The sequence below is a fragment of the Cololabis saira genome, chromosome 24, assembly GCF_033807715.1.
Source record: "Cololabis saira isolate AMF1-May2022 chromosome 24, fColSai1.1, whole genome shotgun sequence".
NCBI lineage: Eukaryota > Metazoa > Chordata > Actinopteri > Beloniformes > Belonidae > Cololabis > Cololabis saira.
Window position 1 is genome coordinate 11,100,229 of NC_084610.1, and position 19,491 is coordinate 11,119,719.

The window sequence follows — 19,491 nt, forward strand, 5'->3', positions numbered from 1 at the left end:
ATCTAAATAGATTTATCTATCCCTGCTTTGTTTATCATCCTCCCAGCTGTTTTGGCAGATGCCTCTTCATTAAACCGCCGACAAACGGGCTGCGACCTGAAAGTAAATCCCGAAGTTTAATAACGGCCCGTGAATAACCGCGACAGTCCCCCCTCGACTTAATTGTCCTTGCAGGTGTGGAGAAAAAGCAGCTATTTGATGCATTTCTCCCCAGTCATGTGATTTGTTGATGGAAGACAATAGCCTTTCCACCACTCATTAAGCCTCGAATCAAAGGAACAGTAGCGGCGCGCAGACTTCACAGCTAAGCTATGGGCCTCATTACACACACAGAGGGTCGCACTTGACGCATCCTGTTTAATTGGCTGCCAGAACATTGCAGTTTTACACCAAAAATTGTATTTAAAGGAGACGTATTGTGCTCTTTTTTTTGTTGACATGAGCTGCTGAGGTCTTGAAAATCTGGGACGTCGGACCACGATTAAGCCTTTTTTTTGCAGAACAAACGCGGTGTGATTCAAATCTGGGCGGGGATGAAGATGGAGGAGGGTCTGTGACATAACGGTACTCTGAAAACCTGAACAGGAGGAGAGATTTTTCTTCAGACCTCCAAATAAGCCAAAAGGATTGCGTGAACCAAATTTAGATTTGTGCTCTCAAAAGCGCAGGAAAATAAAATAATCAGGGATATATATCTTTTTTTACATAATGTTCCCTGGGAGAAAGTATTCAGGAAAAACTTCTATCCTGGGTGGAGCGGAGCGGGAACAGTTTTATTACCCTCTGGCAAGATCAGAAGCATAAAACAGGCAAAGGTCACGGGGATAGGAGGGTTTTTAATCCTGTTTTGGAAGCCGAGATCGTCTGTGGGGATGTGCTGAGGGTGCAGAAACACTCGGGGATGGGAGGTCACGCCACGTGGAGGGATGGAGAGAGATACAGAACACCTGCTAAAACCTGCACTGCGTTTCGTCGGAAAAGTCAGTTAACGGCGCCGTTTCCAGGCATTGTTTTGGCTTACGGGGCTCGTCTGCTCAGCCTCTTTCTGACTCCTCTTCTGCTCTGGGATTAGCGGCAAATTGTGTGCATCCCTAGGACTGAAATCTGCCATGTTCCTCTTTTATTTACGTTTCACAGGCTAATAGAATCTAATCGTTTCAGAAGGCCACCAGGGCTGTAAAAAGCATTTCATGGCTGCGTGATCCACAGCTGAGAACTTCTCGCCGCCGCAGAGCTGCTCTAAATACGTCATAAAAAAATAAATAAATGGGAAAAACACTTCTTGTAAATTACAGATGATCATGCCCGCCGCTTCCCCCTCGTTCCGTCATACCCGCTGAACAAAACACACACTTCCTAATGCGGCACCTCTTGTATGTTCCTGCCGGAGCCGTGGGGGAGGCTGCGCTGGGCTCGGCTACGACGCGATTGGCCGGCGAGGCGACCGGGGAGAGGCTTATCCCTGAGAGAGCCCTTGGAGATGACAGTGGGACTTAATTAATATGTAGAATTTATTGATCAGTGCACTGCAGGGAAATCAACTGCCATCTTTTACCATTTTTGGGCCCTGAAGGATAATAAATAAAAAGGCCTTAAAGACCTCAACCATGCGCCACATCAAACACGAGCAATAAACACGACAGGGAAATATGTGACAGGACTTCATTGTGGTAAATCACGCCAATTCAGATTACGGGGAACAGTTGAGCAGCTTTATAAATGGATGCAATGACTAGAAATGATACTTTTTGGGAGGAAGAAAGGCAGGTGAATCCCTGCCCGGCACAATAAAAATGCTAAGCAGCGGGACTGGGATTGGACCTGCGTGTATCTTCGGAGTAAAGAACAGTGGCGGGAAAGGCAGCCAAGACCCGGAGAATGGAGTCGGTCTGGTTCCTTTCCAAAACTCCTGCAGTGCGCCAGTCTCCTGCAACCAACAAAGGCGTACTCCTCGGCGAGTGAGCTTACATCCTTTCTTCCTTCCAAAGAGAAGAAAAAAAAGAGGGGAAGAACTGAAAAGCCCCAAACTTGGCAGGACTCCCCGAAGACCTGTAAGGATTCACTGTGGCTCTGCTTGTTGCAGAAATAGGTCTGCTGTGCTCCGACCGAGCTTCGTCTGGCTTAAAAAAAAACAAAAAAAAAAGACGAAGGGAGGAGGGGAGTTAAAAAAAAAAAAAACTAACTAAAGAAAATGTACAAAGAAAACAAAAGAGCAGTGTTTCCTCATTCTTCGCTGTCACTTGGCCGTGGGGAGACTGAACAAGGCATCGCCACAGTTCGAGAAGGATGTGTTCAAACTTCCCAATAAAGGAGCATTGAACACGGCCGCACGCTGAGTGCCTGGCTGACGTGACGGAGCCTGACAGCCTCATCAAATGCCACGTTGTTGGGAAACTTCCTGCATTTACAAAAACCTCACCTCTCGAGCCACCAGAGCCTCATTGTGCAGAAGAGGGCTAATTAAAAATCGCAATTCATGCAAGTTTCTGTCACATTAGGGGCAGAAAAAGGGCACAAACTTCCCATCCAGTGCGTGCACCCCCCCCCTCCCTCCAATCTACTCCTGACAAGAAAATAATTGGTTAAGGAGGTCAAGCAGTGAGGAGGTTTTATCTACATACGAGTACTTCACGTGTGAGAGAGACCACACAGGCGCTTGGTAACGTCTGAGGCTCGACTCGGAAACAAATAAAATAAAAACACCCGAGATTTAATGTTATCTTAATCTTCTATTCACCAACTCTCGTTTGGGAACGTCTAGTTTTCACGGATTTGAAGCAGTACCTAACACTCTGTCCATCCATCCCATTATATCGTGTGCAGCAAAGAGCAAACATTCAAATGTTAATGTTTTGACCCCAAATCAATCAGAAATTAACAGCCAAACCAACAAACAGCATGAAGCTAAATATAGAGCCTGGGAAAGCTGGGGAAGCATGAAAATCAATGGCCCTCCTTCTGCGGATCAAACCTAAGTGAGTTGCATCGGTCTGAAATAAAGTTACCGTTACAATGTACAAATGTACGGCGGAGTCACGGCGCGGGAGGAAATGTCTGGAAAAAGAAAACCCCTCGCTACTTTGAGGCCCGGCGGCGAAGCCTGCGACACGGGCGAGGCCGTCCATCACTCCAGGATGTGGGCCATCCTTTCCCTCCATCTGGCAACACTGCAGGTGTATGATTTCAGGAGGAAACACAGATTTTAGACTCTGCTATCAAACCGAAGAGGCTCAAAAAAAAGAAACTTCTTGTGCGAATAAAACGGATCAAACCAGATCTGATACTGATGAAAGGCTCGGAGGGCATCGCCCAGCAGAAGAGGCTGCAACCCTCGGCGTCTATGCAGACGAGGCTGAGGAGGGAAACGAGGACGAGCAAGGGAAGAAAAAGGTGCACAGATCGGAGAGTGTGACACTGTAAATGTGAAGAATAAAAAGAGCCATCAGCCCAGTTGTGACAGCGGCCGGGCACAACATGTCGGCACAAAGCGGTGCTCGGGTTACTGGCCGGACGGATAAGAGGCTGATGCAGCATGCAGAGGTGTACCTGCATTGATTAATCATGCAGAGCCGCTCCGGGTTAAAACGTGTGATATTTTTGGGCACAGTCCCATCTCACCCTCGAGGCAATTTGCATAGTACTAAGAGACTGCAGCTTTATTTCCCCCATGTGGCTCGGCTCTGCGAGAGCAGAGCAGTCAAGGGGAATTAAAATGATTTCCATGACCACTGCCGCTCCTGTCCAAATTGCCCTAACCTGATAACCAATGTTATGTTATTTACTTTGCATTCTCTTTCACTGCTCCTTTTCATTATTCCCTTGGGAGTTTTATTTCCCTTCAAGCCCCCCCCGACTAAACCTGAGGGCCAGATTTCCTTAAATTAAGCAGTGGCCAGCCTTCTCCATGTTTAAATCCTCTTTCGGACTAAAGCTTATTATCAGCCACACATATAATCTCTCAAATTGGTACCAAACGCCCCTGCTGTTACAGTGGGCTGTGTCATTTGCTACGGGAGCCTGAAATTAACGTATTATCTCCCGGAGAGAAATATTAAAATGAAGATAATACAGCATTTGTGTCTAATGTCGAATGTCTGCAGACGGTTGAAATTCCACGACAATGACCTGAGAAGCATGTGAAGGTGGGACAAAAATGTCAACATTTTATCTTCCTTTCCCAATTTTGTGTCCATTTGCTTTTATAGGAGAACCTTGATGTTTTCTTTTTAAAAGGGGGGGTTATAATTCACTTGATTGACGGCTTCTCTAATCCTAACAGTGCCACCTACACTTCAATTTTCTTAAATCTGGATTTCTGTAAATCCAAATCCAATCACACCAATCAGAAGCAGCAGTTTTAACTGCAGTAAGTAGCTGTAATGCGAAACATCAACATCTGAGATTTGAGCGCGGCAGCCTGCAGCCTCACACCCACCCAGCCTTCATGCCCCCCCCCCGTCAGATGTTGCACCGGTGTAGCATCACTACAGGTCAGGAAGCGGGCCACCGGGAGACTATTAGGCTCATCAGTCAGGTGATTAACCGTCATCCATCTCCGGTGGAGGAACACAGATCCACGGCATCCCCCGGTTGTCAAGGAGCCGGCATCTGTCACACTTGTTGCGGGGCGACTTCTCTCCAGGCGGCTCCACGTGGCGAACCGTTTTGGTTTCTGATAGCACGTGCGCGCCATCAATCTCCCCCGCTGGGAACGTGCGGTGGAGGCCATCATTCAGCATTTGTGACGGCTCTGCCGTATTGACCCGGGTGAGATGGACTGCAGGTAGACTCACGTGTCTGAGTTCCTGCGACAGTCGGAGCCTCAGTCTCACATCTCACACTTTAAGCCTCATTTGGACGTCTTCACTAGTGTTGTCGTCGTTTCAATTTTAGTTTTATTCTAGTCTTTGGGTCAAGCTATCCTTTCAGTTTTTATCAGTTTTAGTCACGTTCATTCTCCTTTTAGTCGTGTCAAGTTTCAGTCGAATAAAAGTCTGAGCATGTTAGTCTTATTTTAGTCAGAATTGTCCAGGACTGATGACATTTTAGTCTCTTTTTAGTCAAAGATTATATTTATCCAAACCCATTTTACAATTCAAACAAGGTTATCTTATTATTATATTATTGTTACCTAATAGACTCAAGAATACATTCATTCTAGATACATAAGAAGTTTACAACATTTTTCCGCATTTCTCCCCGTCTTTTTCTTTTTCATCGACACATTCGGTTTCCTTTTCCACTTCTATGTAGGAAAGTCTATCCAAAGATGGTCTCTTCTTCTTCTCCCAGCCCCAGAGAAGATCTCTGCGTGGCCGGCGTTTTTTTTTTGTCTACGATGTTGCATTATATATTTAATTATCGTCACATGACCAAAATTTTCGTTGCATCTCGTCTCGTTTTCCTCAGGTGATAAAAGGTTAGTTGACGACGATATTTCGTCATAATTTTCGTTGACGAAAGCAACTTTAGTCTTCACCTGTGGTTTTTATCCCTGGCGTCCTCAGCAGATGTATCGTCCATTAGCTGGAACCCCCACATCATCACGACGTTACTTCACCAAACATTTGGTGCATTAATTCACACATCACAAACTAATACAATGCAAACAGAGGCGAAGGTTACAGCAGTCGAGCCCCTTAAACTCCTGCTGACAGTTTACTGCCATATTTAACATCCCTTAATATCAATTAGAGAGTCAAGTTGCTTGCTATAATTTAATTTGTGCTATACGCTGACGTCCCCCGTTAGGAGTCACTGTCTACTCCAATTAAGAGGGGCCTCATTAGTGCCCAAATTGTGAGTAGCCCCATTAATGTCGCGCTGGTGGGGATCTGGTGGGGTGTCTCGTCTCTCACTGACGTATTCAAATTGACATCATCCCATACTTGCGCAGGGCTTGGTGCGAAGACTGTTAATTCGAAGGACTGGCAGGACGTCCTTGATTGTTCCTACCGCAAAGGCAAAAGAAGAAGACAGACATAGGACTGTTTTGTTGAGGTATAAAAACTGGGAAAAAGGGGATTTTGACTTTCACTTCCAAAAATGAAGCCTTTTGGACTCAGAAACGCACGGCCGAGAGACTGACGCCGTGATTAAGTGTTGTGGGTAGTGCGTGGCTGGAATTACTGGGGAGACTGTGAAAAGGTAAGAGTCATTCATTAGGGAGCTCATCAATGTCTGCTGAAAAAAATGGGGACTAATGACTTTACAGCAGAAAGGAGGAGAGAGGCTAAATTTGTCTCCATCAGTGTCATGGAGCATCATCGCGAGGCTGCAGCTGTCAGGCGCTCACTGGAGGGACATGTGTTAACGGTTATGTTAAGGGGGGGCCGTTTAGCGCATGTAAAACAGAAATGTTCATTGTGCTGCGGAGGGTAAGCTCCAAATGCTGCGGCAGCCAATCGCTGGACGGGAAAACAAAAAACCAGAAGCTGGTTGCTGTTGATGGATGGCTGACGGCCACGCCGCTCCCTTTACCTCATTGGAAATAAACCCCCGACAATAAAAATCCCTCATGGCGCCTGTTCTTTCGTCTCTTTTCCTTTTTTAAAGGTTGCTAACAGGTGCACATCAGCAGTTAAACGGTCTCAGCAGATGTTCCGGTTTTCATGCCATGACATATTTTTGAAACCTCCACCGGTATGAACAACATATTCAGCCCGTTAAGCTCCTTCTGCATCTACTCTCATCAGGACGGTGGGAAGGTTTGCTCAGCGGCTTCTGTCGCCTCTGAATAAAGAAGCAGCTTGGTCTGAGCCGAGCTTCACAGAAGAAGTTCAAGAAAGCAATATTGATAGGGCAATAAAAACACTGAACTTATTCTATATTTAGACCTTAAAAATGCAGAAATAAAACAATTACACCACCTTCAAGTGTCACGTTCACCCACGGATCCAGACTTCTGCCATGAATGCTAAATATTTGCCAAAAGGTGGAACATGTGACCTCCTGCTGTGTCTTTTCCCTCCTTTAAATGTTACTCAGTCTTGGCAATGATGAAGAGATTTATGGATGAACAAAGGGGTCGGCAGCCCATAACCCGGCGATTTCATTAGTCGCTGATACTAATTTAAACATGAAATCTTCATATTCGTGCCCTTTTTCGGAGCCGTTTCTGAGGAGCAATCAAAGCTTGCTCAACAGGCCCGGTCTTGGAGGAATTAAATCATTGTTTCGCGTCTTGCAGGAGGCCAATTTGACAGTAGCTGTGTCATTTGTTTCCACTCAGACTTTCCCCTCTGGGGAGGCCGGGAGAGAAATTACACCTTTGCTGCTGCGGATCTGATAAACCAACGCGCTTACCACAAACTAACACTGATTTAACTGGGATTTCAAATCCCTGCCGTGAGCAGGGAAGCTACGCTGCCATTTGTGAGTTTTCATCAAGACACGTTCCACTCGCCGCATCACGGACCGTCCCCACTTGAACGTCCTGATTTTTCACTAATGTCAGACTGAAAAAAATGACAAATCAAGGTCATCTTGTTGCTCTGAAAGGTTTAAACCTGATCGACAGCGGCTTCTACACACAACACTTGATAAGCCGCTTCAAAATAAAGAAATAGCATCGCATAAGGGTACAAAAATAACTCCTGTACTCTTGCATCACAGTGAGAATCACCGGCGGGAGATCTGCAGCGGCGCAGACGGATCCAGGAGTGAGATTTACTGATGTGATGTGCTGTATTAAGCAGAAATATACATAATTATTCTGTTTGCCCAACCATTCAGACCATATCAGCTATTCTAGCAAAGAAGAACTACAGCAGAGGACAAAACGTGTACGTTCCCCTACATATGCATGCTGGGGATGAGTATGGCAGATAGGCATTGTGCGCTTCTGCGGCGTTCCACGTCGAGTGCGAATGCAGACAAAGCACTACTCAAAGGCGAGTGTTTCGAATTGAATAATCTAGAGATAATGACCGAGCGACGTGGAAGGATTTCCAGGGTTTTTATGCATGCTGGCAAAAAAAGGGAAAACAAGTGAGAGAGGGGAGTCGTCGTCCCAGAGGACGTCGGTCAAGTAATTTAATTTCCTCTAATGGGGTGACACCTACTCAAAAAGGTACAGATGAAAAACAACGCATGCTCCGAGAGTTAGGGTCAGTTCATTTGGTCTTATTAGAGATTTTCATCGACTTGACTCAGCATATAGATATATTTACATTTCTCCTTGTGAAAGTTCTTATTTAAGGGGAATATTAACATATTTGGCCCCACAACCAAGACGAACCACCAACTGCATCCCTAAACCAAAACCTCAGTGGGAAGCAGGTCCTCTCATGCAGAAATGACACATTTGCCATTAAAAGAAAGTTATTATACATATGTTTAGGGGTTTTAACCAAACTATTAGCTATTGCTTTAAACAAAAAGTACATGTAGTAAAAGAAAAAAGGACCCCAGAACCTGAAATATGCTTTGAAAACAAACTTGCTACTGTCTTAGAGATTTTCATCGGCTTGACTCAGCATATAGATATATTTACATTTCTCCTTGTGAAAGTTCTTATTTAAAGGGAATATTAACATATTTGGCCCCATGACTAAGACGAACCACCAACTGCATCCCTCAACCAAAACCTCAGGTCCTTCATGTAGATATGAAACATTAACTATTAAAAGAAAGCTATTATACGTATTACGTTTAGGGGTTTTAACCAAAATATATGCTATTGCTTTAAACAAAAAGTACATGTAGTAAAAGAAAAGGACCCCAGGAAAAAAAACACGCTACTGTAAAACGCCATCACGTTGTGATACTTACCACCCCCCCCTTGCTTCTTTTTTGTAAAAAATAAAAACAGTACAAGTTCAAACTAGCTTTTATTTCACCGAAACCCTGTTTTTTCCTCCCGTATACCACGGCTCTCCAGCCCGAGCGGAGCCTTCTAATAAAGCCGTCCGATCTAAAAGGAGGAACAAAAGGACGGGGGTCTGGCTCGAATGGCGTGTTCATTTATCAGTGGACACGATTCAAACCCCTTGCCCCAGGCAATGGCTTGTGAAGCATCCGAAGAGATGGCCCATCGGGACTTCTGCTGGAAAAGCAAAAATCTCTTTGATGAGCCTTGGGCCATTCCTGCACCTGTGCCTAATATGCATTAGTTTAAAAGGGAAAAGAAAGAAAGAAAAAAACAAACGCAAGCACTCACTGGATTTTTTTTTTTGTGTATTCCAGTGTGTATTTTCCCCTACTTTGCATCTGCCCCCTTTAGAAAGATATTATTCTGGTGTCTGGAGAGAAAAAGTATGCAGCTTTTGTGCGACAACTATGTCTTCACATTCCTGCAGAGGCTGCAGCCACGTCCTCAGATGTATATTTAGTGTTTCATGGAAGATTCAACTCCTTCTGTCATGTCTAAATTAAAAAGTGACTAAACCATTCAGCCGATGTGAAGGAATCATTTACAATATCTGAACCAGAATGTAAGTGACTGAAAATACTGATAATAGTATGTAAATCATGGTCATCTCATCTGTGACTGATTGATTCATCATTTTTACTTTTGAGCTCATAATAATTGAAGTAGACATGACAGCTATTTGAGTTGAATCTAATCTACAGTTTAACTTTAGTTTTTTACTCATTAGAAAAGAAAAGAGTCCAAAACGGAGACTTACCCGAGCCTCTCTTTGACACCACTTTCAGGCAATGGACCGCGACAGCATGAAGCAAGATCAGAAGAGGGATGGGAGCTTTCATTTTTTAAACCAGTCCTAAAAAGGAAACAAAAGTTTCAGTTATCATTTCGTGCTTAGGCAAGCTGTGCATCCACCCAAAACATCAAACAATAAAAGAGTTAATGGTGTTGGCAGCTAAATCAAAGCTAACAACAACAACAAAAAAAAAAAAAGGAGGGAAAAGTTCAATCTTGAGCCAGTGGTTCCAGAACTCGTGTGGTCACCTGCAGAGACACATCACACACATCCGCCTGGTCAGTCATTCCCTCCGCCGGACTTTGATTTACATAAACGCAGGGACTCGGTGTGCTGCATAAACACTGGGATTAATGATGTCAAGATGCATCTGTGCAACCCTGACTTCACCGTCGTCTGCTACCTTGAGTTTATCCCCACTTCTCCTCCAGCCTGCATGACACAATCAGGTCTCTATGTACACGAGACATGGAGATGATTGACTAAATAAACACTTGTGACAACCAGGTGTCGCTCATAAAATGCAAAAAGGATGAAAACGAGTCTATGAACGAGATTCCAGATATATCCCTGAATGATGGATATTAAAGAAACACACAAAAGATGGGACTATATTAACTTGTGTTGACTTGTACAACTTGTTTTACGATCAATGATAAAACTTCAGTCCCAAAATCACAAATGCAATCTTTCTTTCACTATAAGAGTGATTTTTTATTTTTATTTTTTTACATTTTTATGTATACAAGACATGGAAATGATTGGGCTTGTTCTATTTAAGTTTTGTGTCACAAATAAAATTAGACGATTACACTTGCACCTTTTGTAAAATTGAACCTGAAGATGCAACTCATTTGTTTTATGGTTGTGCATATAGCAGTACATGTTGGAAAGATTTGGAGAACTATATACAGTATTATGTAAGACAAAAAAACCTCAAATCATCATTGAAGGGAAGTACATAATTACTTATTTTGAATCCCAAGAAAAGAAACTTTGTACTATAGTAAACCTTTAAATTCTATTGGGTAAATGTCATACATAAATGTAAATTTCAGAATTCCTCACCTTTTAGGCCTCTTAAATTATTTACAAATTAAAAATATTTGTCCATATTGAACATACATTCAGAAATCTTTAATTAAAAACTTCACAATAATTAGTTCTGTCACTGAAATTTCTTTTCTGTTTTATTTTTCTTTACTCAAGTATTTAACTTTAATGTATGATTATTTTATGGAATGTGAGCTGGAAAGCTGAAATGTTTATTTTTTTTATTAGTTACAATTTTTCAGTAAAGTCAAAAAGCTTAAAAAAAAAAAACATGGAAATGATTGACTTAAACACTCATGACAACCAGGTGTCGCTCATAAAATCCAAAATACTGATGAAAACGAGTATTAGCTGGTGTTGACTTGTACAACTTGCTTTATGATCAATGATTCAGTCCCAAAATCACAAATACAATCTCTTTCCTTCAATATAAGTGATTTTTTTTTTTTTTTAATTGAGGTTAAATCTTCTAAGATGATGCAACCAACCCCAGGATAAAAGGCACAAAGGGCTGGAGGCCAAGAACCAGAGCGGCTGCCGCTGCGACGGGGACCTTTGACTATCCAACCATGCCCCAGGTGCATATTTATAGCAGAAGGCTGCCTCTGGGATGGTTGGGAAACATGCTGCGATGCGTCTGCTGGAGTCACCGTCATTGTCAAGAGAGGTCACAATAAATGCAAACCGTCGTCCCGCAGCTGGAAGTGATGGAGACCGTAGATCTTGTTTTTTTTGCATGTTTGGTCAAAACACGGGGCAGGGATTTGCATGTGGCTAAATTAAATTCATGGCTTCCTCCATCCCAACGCTATTTGGAGAAAGTCCCATCGTTAGCACATCCGCATGCTCACACTGGCATTTCAGTCACCACAAAGATATTTTGCACAGATTCCACAAAGCTGCAATCACAAGACTTTTGGGAAGAGACCTTGCAAAGCTACAATACACCCCACTCCCCCGAGACACTCGAAGGCATGTGAAAGTGGCCAGCGGCCAACAAAAGGCGACGTTGCCATTTTCTTCTCGTCAAAAGGCATATTGTCAGAAACCCTTGCTTCCTGCAGCTGATGCTACTTGTCATTACACAGAAATCTTATCTTTTTAATTAATTCTCCATTTGGGTATGCGAGTTTGCAACATTGTGGTCTCCTGACTTGTTCAAATACACGTGAAAAAGGCTGAATCACCGGTTCAGTCCGGTGTCCCTCCGGCTCGGTGACGTTGGACTGTTCGCCATTAAAGAATTATTATCAATGAAAAGGTTAAAAATGTGCTCATGATGCATTGTAATTGCTTTCTGTTGATACGGATCAGACTGAGAAAATCCCTTAAGTCACACTCTGCTGGGTTCATTGATCAGACAGCAAGTCTGCATGAATGGACAATGTAAAAATGGGAGAGGGTTCATGAGGTAATTACATAAAACCGCGTGTCAAAATGTCAACTGGCAAGTGGCCCCTTCTTTCATTCTTAAAAGTCATCTCAATATATCACAGTATACACAGCAAAGTTACATTGAGGTACTTAAAGAGGGAGAAAAATGCACTTGGACAGCTGACTGCACTGTACAGAGGTTCAGTGTTTAATTATCATCTGCAGTTTTAGTCTCCCAGCCTGAGGGGAGGAAGCTGCCCTCCGTCAGTGGACTCAAACAAGCCCATAAACGAGCAGCAGCAGGGTAAACACACTCGGCTGGACGGAGCCATGTCCTTGGCTGCTTTGTGGGCTCCCTGCATGCTGGACACCGATGCAAGAGCGATGATATTCTGAGTGAATTCCTCCACCTGCGGCAGATTCCCGGGCTTCCAGCGCGTGCAGTGTGTGTGTGCGGCGCCAGGTTGTCATGTGGCCAGTAAGGAGAGTTTTGATTGCTCTCTTCGTGTCGTATTTTGTGCAACCGTGTCAGTCAATCCCAACAATCAGCAGCGCGGATGTCCAGAATCCATCAAATTAGAGGAGGTAGGACTTTAGTTGAGCTTGTCAGGCAACATCCAGACATACGTGTTGTTATTTTTAACGTGTAAGGGCAGAGTGTAGAGGGAGCGCTCTGTGGATGTTGTTGCACCGGTATAATCTAGTTAGGGAGTTGCTCGCCGGCCTTTCTTGGTTCTAAAATAACTTCATTACGATGTGGTTATCACAGCTAAGATATTACTGAGGTTGGAAGCCGCTCTGGAGGTCTCCCAGGAACTACATGTAGAATTTGTCAGATAAAATCATATTAACCTCACATTGATCCCACATTTGCTACAAAATATAGCATCTACCACCCAAACTCTTCTGGGATTCAGCAAACGGGGCTTACGGAGGCTACATCCTCAACCCCGAAGGGCTTCTTCCGCCCACTCAGACGGCATCCTTCAAATCAAGGAGTGCCACTCACCTGAAATCGGCACGCTTGAAGACAAATCTCAAAGGTGGTTCACAACATTTATCGTGAGTTCTCCACACCATCTGCCAAATCCATATTCCTCCAAATGTGTCTCAGGTGTGCTGCCGTCTCGTTTCCACTCGTATCTAAGCCAGAACCGCAGCGGCGGCCAGGAGCTGCAGGAAACCAGCTGCTCCGTACAAGTGGATATCCTCCACAGATGTTAACAAGAAGCTACTAGTAAATACAGACTCCCTAACGATCTTAGAGGACATTCCAGGATTTATCATCTCCTTTACTGTTATTGATGTTCATGACAAGTCATTGAGCAAGGAAATTGAAAAGGGATAAAGACCAAGTACCATGTGGTTTATATGGACTCCTTCACAGTATTGATGCTCAAATCCTTGTCAAGATTATAGATCATCGTTCCAAATATAGATTTTAAGACTATAAAAGGGAGGATTATTTACTCATATTTATAGTTACCTAGCTTAAGCAAGGGTCCACATTAGTGCTGTGCATTTTAAAATTATTCTGGGTTTTCTTGTGGCTCTCATCAGGGTTGTCCTTTGTCTCCTGTTATCCACATTTGCCAGAGAAGCTATTTAATCTATTTTACCAAGGACTTTAATTTTTCTTCCCCCGACCCTCGGCCTTTTGTGGGCTGGGATGGAATTTTTTTTTTTTTAATGCAATCAATTACTTTGCCACTCAGATCCTGCCCATGTTATCCTGAAAATCTTATCTGTTTGAAAAATGTGGTTCTTTTTTTCTGTTTCCAAGTTAAATATCTGTAAAAGTGAATGTAATCCCATTGATGGCCTATCTTAAGGAATATTTTATCCAGAATCAAACGAAGGGGAACATTCATTTCCCTATTCTTGGTTTTCAATCCTTTGATTATTGAAACAAGTGGTGCTTCACATCCATACGCTTTAATCTACATCAAAGTTGAGTTCACTTCCCCACTGGTGTGAATGTGTGACTTTGGACACCGTCACTCAAGTCACAATAATCCTCAAAAGCTTGAATCAAGTCAACTGAATTTTTCCTGACGTGAATACAGTTTTCCAACTCTGGTGTAGACCAAAACAATCGATGATTCGAGGCCTAAAAATGAGGTTTCAATTCACTTCACTGCAGTCCTTCTGGTGAGAACACGTACTAAATAAAAAAAAAGACCAAAAGCTTAGAATTGCATTATTTGAGCCAATTAAGAGGAGATTTTGTTTCTGTGGCATTAAAGGGGACCTATTATGGAAAACATGTTTTTTGTTTTAAAGCAGCACAACGTAACTTTCAGCTTTTCTGAGTTTGGCGGCATCTTTTGGACAAAAGCGGTAGTGTTTTACCAGAAAGAACACTACGTTTCCCATGAGCACCAGCGCGTAGTGCCGGAAAACTCCCGTCCCATCGCGTGCATTTGTTTTGAGAGAAGACGGGACGCTTTTCTGTTTCACCAAGTGAACAGACGGAACGCAAAAAAAAAGATGTTAAACTGCTGGAAAGGAACTGGAATTTACTGGGATACCTTAAACAAGGAAGCCAGGGAGCGGTATATGGAGAAAATAATGATTATTAACGGTCTGGATCCATATGAAATCCCTACTGAAGAGCCATGTGTTTCAATAAATTTGTATAATAGTACAACATACAATACATGTTTTGTATCACTCTTACTTCTCTTTTCTTTTTTTTTTTGACTGCTATATTATGGTGAAGAGGCTCCGAGGCGTGAGCAATATTTTTGTTTTCCTCGTGAGATTATTTTTTTCCTCTGCAGCTACAAATAAGAGTTAATATTTTTTCCTCAACAAACTAGTTTTATCTGAAGATTGGGGTTAATTGCACCGCAGAGAGCTGGCCAGCAACTGCGTTTAGCTGGAGAAGTGGGGAATAAAACCCGTGTTTTGATCCGACCCGGTCTGCGTGAGTGTTTGTGGTTTAAGGCTGATTTATGGCAGAGCCTACGGCGTAGGGTACGTGGCGACACGCACCATACGTTGCGCGTCGCCACGTACCCTACGCCGTAGGTCTGCGTCGATTTAACGCAGAACCATAATTCAGGATTTACTGTGTGGAAGGTGTTTTGTCGTTACAGCTGCGATCCAAAGCGAGCCGACGACTCTTTCACTCTTTTACTTTGTTATATCAGATACTTGGCCTCCGTGGTTCTGCCTCCGAGCAGGAAAGCGGTGAAAAGTTAAACCATTAGGATCTTTTCCCCACGTCTGTTGTGTGGAGCTGCTGCAGCCACAACACAGCTACGGGTTACCAGCTTCTGCAGAGCTGCGCTCCAAGCCCCGCCCATTTTCGTCTCGACTGCGAATCGGGAAGGAGGGGGAAGTGACGTATGCCGTAAAGCAGTCAAAGTCGTAACGATTTGTAGTTTTTTAGTGTGGCAGGGTTCCTACCATGCTCCTCAAAGTTACATAGTGCCAGTGAAGGCGATACAGACCCCTCAGACCATGACAGAGGTTCATTAAACCTGTTGGAAGTCGATGTACCATCACAATGACTCTGGAAATATGATATTAAGGTGGAAAAGTTACGTAGTGTCGCCTTCCAGTGTCATGTGACTTCTACAAGCCACTCAGAATAGGTTGGCCTCCGCCCACAACTAACTCCGCCGGCGACCCCGGCGAGAATCGAAACCAGGGCCTTCTTGCTGTGAGACGGCTGCACTACCTGCTGCGCCACCGGCAACTGCACACGAGTCAGCGGTAAGTGACGTAAATTTTTTATGTTATTTATATTTGTCTACAAGTATGATCTTTGCATGGGCTAAGTATTTAGCTTAGCTCCGGTGTTACTCCGTGTTACAGAGCTCTATTAGTACCGTAATAAATAATAGGTCTCCTTTAAAACTGGTTCTAAATCACGTTCAAGTGATTTGAATCTTCCTGGGGTACTTATGCTTTGCAAAAATGTTTCCATTTCACGTCCAGTGTACTTACTGTACTACTAAAATAAGTTGCGTAGTCATGTACCATGTATTTCAGAGACCAATTTTGCAGAAATCCTACAATGCCAACCAGCACTGATGGTACAAAAGTACTGACTTGAATCAGAAGAATGTTGAAAATACTTCTGGTATTACAGATAATCTGGTGATTTCATAGAATTTTCCTGTACGTGATCAGTTTTGGTGAAATTTCAGGAACCAGCTGTTACTTCACCCATAACTGACGTATTTCACGTACTGTATTCAATACTACTTTCATAGCATTTACTTCATTTAGCATCTAGCTATGGCGAGTTATTAGCCATTTTTTAAATTGCAATGGTCAACCATCCTGATTATTCTCCTTATCCATGCAAAGAATTAGTCTGGTTCCTCCAGATTTGCCTTGGACTGCCAGGGGCCGTACCCACGTACGCAAAAGAAACAGCTCCTGAACGCCATTTGGATAGACGTGCAACTGGCCAGTCATCTAGATCAGGGGTCTTCAACCCTGGTCCTCAGGACACCCTGTCCTGCAGGTTTTAGATGCTACCCTGCTTCAGCGCACCGTGATACAAAGGACTGTGTCATTAACACACTTGTGCAGACCTGGATGAGAACCATTGATTAGAATCAGGTGTGATGATGCAGGGCAACATCTAAAACCTGCAGGACAGCGGGTGCTGAGGACCAGGTTTGAAGACCCCTGATCTAGATGACTGACCAGGTTAATACGAGATCCCTTATCTTTTCATTTCCACCTTTACACCCCCAAGACAAAATGAATTATAATTTATCTTCCCAATCTTTATTTTATGGAATACATTAGCTGTTCAACAGTGACACAGCAAAATCAGCCCCTCTATAATGAGCCTAATATTCCATACATTTAGTCAAAATTGTCTTATTTTAAGCAAAAAATCGTTACCAAAAAAAAAAAAAATGTTTGATTATAATTTTTAAAGCAGCACAATGTAACTTTTCCACCTTAATATAATATTTCCAGAGTCATTGTGATGGTACATCAACTTACAACAGGTTTAATGACACCTCTGTCATGGTCTGAGGGGTCCGTATCGCCTTCACTGGCACTATGTAACTTGGAGGTGGATGGTAGGAACCCTTCCACACTACTGGTAAAGCACTACCGCTTTTGTCCAAAGGAGCCGCCAAACTCAACAAAACCTTTAAATCTCACAAAAGAGTCAATAGTTTCAATTTTCTTGAAATAAGGCCTTTTAATTTCTCTTGAAATGATTTTTTTCAGTGCAGGAATCCTACAATCTGAGGGCAGTCTTACCACTTTAGTAATCCATGAGTTCATGATTTGGTTTTGAATTTCAAACCAATATTTTTTTGGGACCCACATGGGATGATTTTTATTTGCCTCATAAAAACTGAAATCCAACATATTCTCCCAAAATATTCAAGAGCTCATTTATGAGAACACTGCTGCTGATTTTACCCTGTCTGTTAAAACTGTGGATACGTAGAGTCCCCGTCGTCACAAATTTTATTGGTGATTTGAGTCTTGTACAACACGGAATGGAAAGTGACTAAAATTGCCTGATTTTTCCCTAAACTGGATAAATAAGCTTTGACATGTTTTATTGTTTCTCTGCCTCTGACGGATAATATTTAAATGGTCACCTGTTTAAACAGCCCTCAGAGTGTCATCGGTTCACATGAAGGAGGTCTCAGTGTATTATTGCTCCCATGGCGTTCCTTCTTGGCAAATGGTTATTAAATAGTGAGAAGTGAAAGATTCAACACAGCCGTGTAAGTGTCAGAAATATCAGGAGCACAATGGAGCAGAAAACAAGAAAAGGTATCCTTCAAGAAATGGATAGTACTTGATGTCAAGAAAAATATGAAATCTTAGACGGGGGGATGGGGGGGATCATGTTCCCTTAAAAAAATCCCACAATGAAAGCTTATCCTGTCAACCATCTCATGGTGCTCCATCCTTTAAAGAAAAGCTCATCCAAAAATGTGTCACCTGCCTCTCGTGCTCCGATAGTTTTTTTTCCCCTAAGCACTGCTTTCTCCCCGCCATGATGGTGTTTCCTCCCCAGCAGATTCATCCAAGATTCAATTACTTTCAAAAGAGGTTCTGCAGATGTAATGGGGAACCTTCGACACTCTCTGGGTCCAGAGTCAGTTCATCTTGCCCTCAAACAGTTTCACCAATCTACAATTGAAGCATTACTAAATATATATATACACTAGGGGTGTAACGATACACTAAATCTCACGATACGATACACGATATTGAGGTCACGATAACGATACGATATTATAGCAGTATTTTTTAAACAACCTTGCATGAGGAACATATGACTAGAAAAAAATTGTCTTTTATTTGAAAGACACAAAATACAAAACAATGCTGTGCATTTGCCCTATTGTTACAGTTTGTAATGCTTTATAACTGTTTAAGTTAAGAGCAAGCCAGGCCAACCATTTTCCACAAACTGAACTAAAAGTAAATGTCAGGTTTGCATTATGCATCTTCAGTTTCATACAAGTAAAAATATTTTGCCACAAACTGAATAGTTTCTCTCATGTATGATCTGACTTTTTTCTTTTCCAGAAATTTAACAACTAAAATTAAATAAATAAAAGTAAATAAATACATACAATTTACATCATAAAACAGATTGATTCATGCTCACCTTATAAGTGTAAGATGAGATTTATTTTTGTTAAGAAGGTTATTTTGGTAATTCAGGGTTCATTATTTTATAAATATATTCTTTATATTCTGATGTAAATCAGGGACTATAATTACACTAGTCAGTTTATCTGTAGTGATTAGTCTGTTTTAGATTGGGCGGAGTGATACGCCACAGTACGGCACTAGGTGCTGTGTTGATGTTCTAAAATCCTACACTGTTGAGCGGACATTAAAGTACACTGGAACTCAGCAGAAGTTGTCCCCGTGTTTATCCTACTCACCACCCCAAAAAGGTTTAATTTAATAAGGTAAGGTTTAACTCTACACCAGACTTAAAAGTTCAGAGCTCAAAACCCCCCAAGAGTCCTGTGATCGGGACCGCAAAACGGTACTAGTTTCTTCTGAGCGGAGTAAGATTTTGGTCCGTGGGTCGAGGCGCGGTCGGATGCGCGTTACTAGTCAACACAATAGATTAATATTAATAATCCAATATCGTGATACATTTTGTCACCTCCACGACACGTTTCGTGACGTTTTTGTATCGCGAAATTTCGTGGCACGATATATTGTTACACCCCTAATGACCACACACATATGCTTTCCTCAGACATTACCGATCAAACAATTTCCAATATATTTAGCTCTATTACATCTTTGTGGGCTTTTAGCCAGATACCAAAGACATCTACCAGTTTTTTTTTTTTACAAAAAAAAAGTTCGTAGGAAATTATTTCAGAACTTTTACTGTTAGATTTGATTTAAAGCAACTTTTTTTTTT

At 42.5% G+C, this 19,491-nt stretch overlaps 1 protein-coding gene across 2 annotated transcripts in view; it reads right to left on the reverse strand.

Annotated features, from left to right (window-relative positions):
- The window catches only part of LOC133425192 (interleukin-1 receptor accessory protein-like 1), a 298,716-nt gene that overhangs the window by 259,648 nt on the left and 19,577 nt on the right, over positions 1–19,491 (reverse strand). For both annotated transcript variants that reach the window (XM_061715901.1, XM_061715900.1), the window contains exon 2: positions 9,630–9,725. In XM_061715901.1, the coding sequence (XP_061571885.1) occupies positions 9,630–9,711 (82 nt within the window). In that variant the 5' untranslated portion in view covers positions 9,712–9,725. The remainder of the gene's footprint in view (positions 1–9,629; positions 9,726–19,491) is intronic.